Below are 9,332 nucleotides of genomic sequence, written 5' to 3'. Positions count from 1 at the left end.
AAGGTGTGCATACAAGGCAAACACAAACAGTGTCTTGAAAGCGATCAGATAGAAGTATCGACGGTTCGCCACGGCAAATCCCAAGATGGAAATATCGATAAGGGCCGTGTCACTCACGCGACGCTCCCACCCCTACTCTCGGTTACTCTATGAAAACTCCACGTGCAGACTTAGCTGCCCCCACCCCTTCGCCGCGTCCATCCTTCACCCTCCGCAAGCTCTTCTTTTTTATCTGCCTCGTCCCTTTCTCGGTCTCTCCTTCGACCCCTGACGACTCATCGCGGCGCGGAACCACCCTTCGCCCGCCGATCCACTTGCACGCCATGGGGTAGTTTAGCATCTCAGCCCTGCGAAACGGAACACACCCCCCCCCCCCGTGCACCCTGCTACAGCGTCACGTCCTAGAACGCTAGTTCCTCGTCCCTTTTTCCTTCTACTGCTTTTTTATTCTGTTTTTATTATACGTGCGTCGTTTTTGAGAAAACAAACTCGCGTAATAATTGCGAAATACCGGGATTGTGGCAGCCAGATGTTAGGACGTTCAGGTGATCGGTTATGTCTTGTACAGAAACGTCGACTGGGTGGAGAATTCGTTCTGTGATCGAACTGTTCGTTTGTATCGTACGAGGATGATGGTTTTGGTTGCTCGGTGAAGAGCAATGCTATCGAAGGATGACCGATAAGACGTTTGGAAGAACGAGAATCGGAAGAAATTAGTTTTCATAAAAGACTGTACGGTCGCGTTTCCTCCGGTTGTAGCAGAGAATGAAATTGTATAATAATTTAATCGATCATGAAACCAAGGGAATGATACTTCGAAGTAGCTGAGGAAATTCGAACTCTCAGAATCTTGGCTTGCGCCATTTGTTAGCGCGAATCCTTTCGACAGGTATAATCATTTCAGAATGGAATTCTTAGAAGAAGAATGTAAAATGCTCGAACGTTAGATACCTATCGTGTACAATATCGTGTCAGAGATACCGCAAAATCTCGTATCCTTTGAATTATCCGGCGTAGCAATCAAAGATCCTGTCGCTTCTGGGACACGATATGACGAAAAAAGGAAGGGGAAAAATAGCGTTCTGAGAAAGGAACGATTCAATTACTGTGGCGACAGTGAACAATCGTAAACGCTCTAAACGTCGTGTCCAAGGCGAGCCGCTTCTAGCCAGCTCGATTTTCATACAAAGCGTACCGGCGACTGTTACGCGAGTGCTATTTCGTCATCGTCAGAGAAAAAGGAATTCCAGACGAAAAGGACGGAAAAAGAGCCGCGCAAGCAGGAAGAGAAAAAAAAAACAGCGAGAAAAATCGTCCTGTTGCTGTTACAACGTGGATCATGTGGATCACGTTGATGGAGGTGGAAAAATCGATTTCAGCGAACGCGTTCAGTTAATTGCCGTTGCTTTATCGGCCACACGCTTTCCCAGCTGAATTTTGCATTAAGCCGTGCGTCGGCCATTTAAATATTCCCTCCTTTGCGAGGTTCCCCAGGTTGGCTGTATGAACGCGCGAATGTGCAAGCATATAGACTTTGATTGAAATATTACCCGCGTGTCAGCCGCCTGGTAAAATCCTGTAATTACGATAGCGGACTATTAATGATTGTTTACATCGTTGCAGCACGTAAATTACTATACGCCCTTAACCAGGAAGAGCAACACAGAACCGTAATAAACGTTGCTTCTTACTTTGAAACCCTTTTCAGATGATCGCCAACCGTACGTGACTTCCTCTTCCTTCGTCGCGAAGCTTCCCTCGTTATCTCACGACAAGTTTCTTACCAGATAATAATTACCAGAGATGTTTCGCATCGACACGGAATACCGCCGGCTGAGAACTTAGCCGAAAGTTGCCAAGGAACGATGAAACTGGATGGAACGTCGAGCGAAACAGTGGCGACGTCTACATGGGGCATCTTCAACTACATGGGGCATTGTTCGCGCCATCGGTTTCCGACGTCGCCCCTCGCTCGCACGCCTAAATAATCATTAATTAAGCTGCCGTTTGAGTGTGTCGTAATCGAGCAAAAAGCGAATGTTCGCTTTTACTCGATGCTATGTTAACGTTCAATGGGTGTTCAGGGGTGACGATGTTTACGAAGCTCGTTTGCAGCTTCATCCTTTGACTCTACTACGCGGAGATGGAAAGAAGTAGTGTGAGATAGCACAGGGACAAGGACAGTGTTTTTTTGCTTTACTTTAATTCTTTTCTTCTTTAGATATTGTACCTGACATTCTTTCATCAAATCGGGATGTGTTGAAATATTTGAAATTAACCGTATTTATTATCTTGTAAATATAGTTAAATGAAGAATACATAGGAAGAATATAACTGTTGAGAGTTTTGAATCTTAATAACCGAAATAATGGTATAGGAACACTCAATTTACACTTAGAATTCATATTAGAATAATTATGTATTTATTTGATAAGCGATTTCAAAGATATTCATCGATACACACTTGCACGCGTCTCAGTACTTTCTTCCATATTCGACTGTTAACCGACTGAAGAGTTTACATTCATTTGTTTTGGAGATGCACATATATACTTCCACAGACTGATATTCACATACGAGTATTACTACTACGCAGCTAACCTAGTCTAGCACATAAAATTATACATATCTCAATAGTGGTACAATGTCTTCTGTTTGTAATATGAACTTCTAGAGAATGTTGAAACAAAGATTGGTATAAATTTCATTCTGTGTCTTGCATTTTACGACATTCTCACTTGTATTATGTTATATTCACTGTTTCGATAGTATTAAGTTATCCAGAAAGTTTCGTTCCTTTCATAAGGTGGTAATAGATGAGCAACAATTTTTGTTTTATATTTGTTGAAAGTTTTGGATCTTAATAGTCGAAATAATGGTATAGGAACACTAAATTTACACTTAGAATTCATATTAGAATAGTTATATATTTATTTGATAAGCGATTCCAAAGATATTCATCGATACACACTTACAATCATCTCAGTACTTTCTTCCATATCCGACTGCTAACCGACTGAAGAGTTTACATTCATTTGTTTTGGAGATGCACACACATACTTCCACACACTGATATTCACATACGAGTATTACTACTACGCAGCTAACCTAGTCTAGCACATACAGTTATACATATCTCAATAATACCAAGTCCATTTTTGTTGAGTTTCTCATTTTTATGTCAGTCGATTATAAAAGAAGAGAAAGAAATTGAAGAAAATATTCACGCGACTACAAACAATTAGTTAGGGAAGAAGAATATAATCTGATAGATTTGAAGATACATATCAATCTTCTAAAAGTAAGTGATGTTAACTAATTGAAATCTGTTGATCATAGACAAAAGGAATGATTAGATAATGACAGATTGTCGAGAAATGTAAAGCTCAACCCTATCAACGATGACAATGAAAGAATCGTATTTTCCCCGAAAGGTCCGCATAGATTTGTTAACGCGCGATGAGCATGAAACGCAATTACAATTTCTAAGCAATTCCCATTAACATAGCGATTAGGTGATTAATTAGCGAATCCGAATGTTCGTAACTTATCCGACGCGACGTACACCTGTCAAGCGATCTAAGATTTACAATTCGATAACAGGCTTTATACTCAGCGGTATATTTACGCTCTGTTAAGTACTCTCCCATTTAATGTTCTCGATCACAAAAATATTGTGGAAGAATAAAAGAAATAAAAGGGACAATTTTGTTACGTTGCAGAAAATGGCCTGCCAAGAAGATTACGGACGGCGTACACGAACACACAGCTGCTCGAGCTAGAAAAAGAATTCCATTTTAACAAGTACCTGTGTAGACCGCGAAGAATCGAGATTGCCGCATCCTTGGACCTGACGGAAAGGCAGGTAAGAATGATTAAAAAGAAATCCTCGATGTACAGCCTTTCTGTATCAACTGGCTTCTAGCGTAAGCAAATCGTTCGTTCCACTGATTGCAGGTAAAGGTTTGGTTTCAAAACAGAAGAATGAAACACAAACGTCAAACACTAAGTAAAGAAGACGGCGACGAGAAGGATGGCTCGACATCCGACGGAATAGAGAAGTCGAAGGGCGAAAAAATGCTGGCGATAGACAGCGACGAGAAGAAGAGCTGCCACAACTGTGATATATCTGGCGTGAGCGACGTGGGCAGCACACTGTCTGGTGACGTGACCGAACTGAGCTCGTCGGGTCGGCGAAACAGCAGTAACAATAATAACACGCCCACAGCAACGAATAATAACAACAGTAATCCAGCTTTCAACGCGAACAGCAATGGAGCCAGCAGCGTTGGTAGCACGAACAGCGTGTCCAGTTCATTTGAAAAGATGATAGCAGACGATGACTCGAGATCACAAGACGGTAGTGAAGTGACATCCCCGAGCGTGGCTACCAAGAAATTGTCCAGCGATGTCAGAGTAAAAGTGGAGAGCGGCCACAAGAGTCCGAATCCGGGCAAGCAGCAAATTTCCGTCAGCAAGAAGTCTCCATCGGCGAATACCAAGGAACTCTGCTCGGTAAACAGCAATGGTGTCTTATTGGCAATGCCCGATTCGACTGTCAGTACGCCTGTACTGCCTGGTCAAAATTCTACCAGAAGTCTCACACCATCTTCAACACCTGGGACGCCAGTATCCGTTCAGTTGCAGCAGGGAAGTCCTCTGGGGATTCAAGCTACACACGCAGCATACATGCAGAGACCAAGAAGTTCTCCTTCGTCTACCAGCTCCGTGGCTACTCCCATGATGCATGGGTCGACGAACGCGGGCACGATGTCTCCTCACGGCGGCAGGAATATCAGCAACAATCAACAAACGCATTTCCCGCAACAAAGCGTGTACCAATCGACATCTGCCATCGAATACAGAAACGGAGTACCTAGTAGACAAGCTGTTCCAGCAGCCGCGCAACAAACTCAGTCGCAGAACAATTATTGCTCCAGGGATACCTATCAACAACCTCGAATCTCCTACCCAGGTGACGTCCATCCCCTATACGCCAGGCAAAACCAAGTCCTGGGATCCCGAGTGGGTCATCACGTCCGTGCGACTACGGGCGCCGCCTCCAGAACGATGTACAATTCTAGCATGCAGTTTCATCAACAACAAAACCAATACGCCAACGCTGCAGGGGAGTACAACGGCTATACACAAGCAGGCCCACCCTATCATGCGCCTTATCATCGAACCATGCAAGGTAGCAACGCCTACAACACCAGCCAAGGTTATTCTGCTCAACACGACCAGGCAACAGAAAACTACATGACACCGGGTAATTACGGCTATCCTAACAGCGGGAATTATCACGCAACTAATGAAAACCTTGCCTCTCACGGCCACGCTGCTGTGTCTGTTCAAACTGCGCAACATTATTACAACGACATCCAACAGCAGCAACAACATCAACAGCAACACACGGCAGAAGGTTACGTCACGCATCAGCCTCCCATGCATCCAAGTTCCGCAGACTATCGAGCAGGCACCAAGTGCCACCCAAACGCTTACTACGAGCAAACCAGTCAACTGCACGTCCATCAGGGCGGCGAAGCGTCCAACATTCCCAACAGTTACGTGTCTTCGCCAGATCCGTTTCCAGCGCCAGGGATGACCACTACGGCAACCGCGATCGCCGCAGCCACTGCCGCTGTCATCACTCCGCCAGGAAGCGCCAGCCAAGCGGAGGGCAACGCCGATTCTTACAATTACGGCAACTTCTACGCGGAACCAGTGCACACGTCTGCCCCGCCACAATCCGCGGACAATAGCAACAGTTCGTCAGACTTCAACTTCCTGACGAACCTGGCCAACGATTTTGCGCCGGAATACTATCAACTCAGCTGAGTTCACGAGACCGAGAACCCTTGTCAGCTGGACTGGAGCGACGAACAGTGTCTCCTGAACGCGTTGTACTGATGGCGCTCCTTGTGATCGTTGTGACCGTTGCAAGTGTTGGATTAGTAGGCAGTGGTTGCTGAGGAAGATTCGGATTTCAATTTAGATGGATTAGAGTGACGTGAAACGAAAGCAGCCGCGGAATATGTGAATGTCGTGTGGGTGGTGGATGTGAATTTCTGCGAGTTAGAAGTTATCATAGTTGAAGAAGTAGCAATGAAGATTGTTTCTTCCTTTTTGTTTTGTTGAAAGAAATTTTAAGAATGGTATTGATTAAAAGCTGAGATTTTCTCGAATAAACCGAGCGACTAATTCGTTATAAATATTTCCCTAAATAGAGTCGATAGGCTATGATCGTGTAAATAGGGTTTCAGGATCGGAAACAATTTGTTGCAGCCGCGAGATGGGCTTTTGTTTCTTCGACTCGAATCGAAGTTTACGTGTGATGGACTTTCTAGATATAAATGAACCCATGATTATTTGAAAATGTAAATAATATTTGGTAGATACGAAGGATCCAGAGTTTCTAACACAGGACTCGATTTAAACAGATGCAAATAGAAATGTGGAGAGAGCATTTGACTGGATAATTCGATAATGAATTTCAATAGAGAGGAAATGGAGCGCTTTCAATGATCTTCGTACCGGGCACTTTAATCATTTCCGTCCGTATCAATGATTGCTTCACCTGTACCGACCATCGACTGGAAGAAGTTGAAAACGCGTGGAGAAGACCGACGAGTGATTTTCAAACAGTGCGATTTCACGTTCATGTGACAGAGTGTGTGTGTGTGTGTAAATAAATTAGAAATTTAGAAAAATAGAAAAAATGACCAGGTGCAAGTGCAATCTTTCTAACTTAAAACAAACACGATTTCTATCGTGTAATAGATAATTGCATGATGATCGCACCGGTCTCCAATCGTTCGAGTTCGCGTGTGCTTCACGCGACGCCATATTGTTGCGTAAACGAAGCAGCAACCGTATCGATGACGCCATTTCCTTCTAAATCGACCTAACCTGTTCGCCTAACGGTTAAAAGGAAAACACGAAAAATATTTCAAATACTATACAATATTTGGCAAAGTGAATTAGCAATTCACGAGCAATAATTCTTAGTGAAATAACGCGTGTACATATAGGAAGCTAGTTAACCAGAAGATTTGCAGAAAATGAAATAAGAAAGAGAAGATCGATAGTGTGGGTCGTAACACAAGCTAAGGACAGAAGACAGTAATCGCGGAAGCGTAAACGCTTTAGAGGATGATGAAAGGTGTACTCGTAGTTTTTCAAGCAGGTTGAGAACGTTTCGTGAAAAAAATGACGGAACTTTATGGAAAGTTCGTTCACACATCTTTCAAGAATTTTTTTTTTTTCACATTAAACGTCACGAAAGAGTTTGAACGAACCGTCGAACGTCGACGAAGTTTCAGTTCGTACACATTGCACGCAGTTATACTCTCTCGACGTTTATTTTCAATTGTACAAGGAAAGACAGATTTTTCGTTGCTTCTGGTCTTAGACTATGCGAGATGTGAACGCTACGATGAGAACTTGATCGTTTGTTCGCCAGGATCATCCATCTATTTCGTCGTAATTTCTACTAGACTCTACAGATGTAAGCGAACCAAATAAAGGGGCTCGCGTCGTTATCGGAGAAACAATAGCATAAAACGGTTACGAGATTAGATCACGTAGCTAGCGACGCGTGAAACCTTGATTTTCACCTCGACTCGACAGTGGAATATATTTAATAGTGCGCCAGTCGTCGTATCTGGTTTGTATAAAAAGAAAAAAAAACGAAAAAGTAAATAACAAATGGCATTTAAGGAGCCACGATCGTTTACACGAGGACTTCTTTGTATATAGCGCGCTTACGATAATCGTACACACGGACACATGTACACACGGACACGTACACGCATATACATAGATACATGAGAAATACACATTGTTTATTCGATTCTGAATGTATGACTAACCACGCGATCCGAAGATTCCATCTTCTAAACGTGAAATGGAGAAAAAAAAACGGAAAAGCGACAAAAAAAAAGAGATAACTGTAAATGGGAGGCGATCATTGTGTACATTCGTTCATACAAACTTATAAAACAGAGAGAATTGTTTCATCCTATTCCGAGCGCTCGCGATTTCGTTTAACCCCTTTCGACGGATTAAGCACTAAAGCAGATGATAAGTGGACATGGAAATGGATGATAATAAAAAATATCATTATAAAATTAAACAGGATTCGTTTTCGTTTCCTTTATTCCTCCCCTCCTTCTTCCACCTTGTCTTTGTTTAATCCTGTCGATAATATAAATAAAGCGAATGCTTTATTACCATCTATAGAATATTATGTCAGTGATTAATTACTTACAAGAGCGACTGCTTCGAAAGTAAATACATTTCGCTTACTACTCAACGCAGCAGTTACGAATAGGTTATGATCAGGAGAAAAATTCCACGCTCGATTCCTCTTATGAGAAAATAATTACTTGTACCTTCGTTTTAGCCTACGTTACAGGAATTTACTTTTAATACACATGTTCGAAGAGTATACACTGGTCCGACGTTTTCGTATCGAGGAAACAGACGAGTCTCGCGTCAGGAAACTACAGACGATTGGCCAAAGAACACGATATACGAAGACAGCGCGCAATTTGCGCGCGCGAATCAATTTTAATAGGGTGATAAATGCGGCGCATCGCCTTGGTAAAATATGGATCGTGCACGCCGCTCCAGAGAACCGCGCTAAAAATAATATTTCAGTTCGATTGCTCTGATATTTCGAGTCATCCATCATCGTCGCTCCCTTCGCTGACACGGAGCTCGCAGGAAACGCCGATCCGAATACATACATTTCGGCCTGCTCCTCCTTCCGCCAGCACAGCTAAGGGATCCTCGAAATTCAGACGTTCCTCCAGGCATCCTATGCGCAATCTTGTGATCATCGTATCAGTGATAATTGAAGGGGGTATGGTCAAAAGTAATCATTCATTCGATATAATGTCTTGTGTTTGAAATTGAAGCTTGTCGAGAATATTGAAATAAAAATTAATATAATTTTCATTTTCTGTGTTGTAAGTTTTCTGTTTCCTTACATTTGTCATACAATGTTTTCTGTTTGTAATGTCAACTTTTAGAGAACGTTGAAACAAAGATTGGTATACATTTCATTCTCTGTCTTGCATTTTACGATATTTTTACTTGTATTATGTCATATTCATTGTTTCGATAGTATTAGGTTATCCGGAAAGTTTCGTTCCTTTCATAAGGCGATAATAGATGAGCAACAATTTTTGTTTTATATTTGTTGAGAGCTTTGGATCTTAATAGCCGAAATAATGGTATAGGAACACTCAATTTACACTTAGAATTCATATTAGAATAGTTATATATTAATTTAATAAGCGATTTCAAAGATATTCATCGATACACAC

General features: G+C 42.3%; 1 protein-coding gene across 1 annotated transcript; it reads left to right on the top strand.

Annotated features, from left to right (window-relative positions):
- Positions 1-3,700: 3,700 nt before the first annotated feature.
- On the top strand, positions 3,701-8,134 carry LOC117242749 (homeotic protein proboscipedia-like; the record flags this gene model as incomplete). The annotated part of the gene is made up of 2 exons (XM_033509664.1): positions 3,701-3,865; positions 3,958-8,134. Coding segments are annotated over 2 exons (2,046 nt in total), but the record flags the coding sequence as incomplete, so codon positions are not given.
- Positions 8,135-9,332: the final 1,198 nt, after the last annotated feature.

The sequence above is a fragment of the Bombus vosnesenskii genome, unplaced genomic scaffold (genome assembly GCF_011952255.1).
Source record: "Bombus vosnesenskii isolate JDL3184/JDL3185 unplaced genomic scaffold, Bvos_JDL3184-5_v1.1 scf7180000016278, whole genome shotgun sequence".
Lineage (NCBI taxonomy): Eukaryota > Metazoa > Arthropoda > Insecta > Hymenoptera > Apidae > Bombus > Bombus vosnesenskii.
This window is presented reverse-complemented; position numbering and strand designations above follow the sequence as displayed.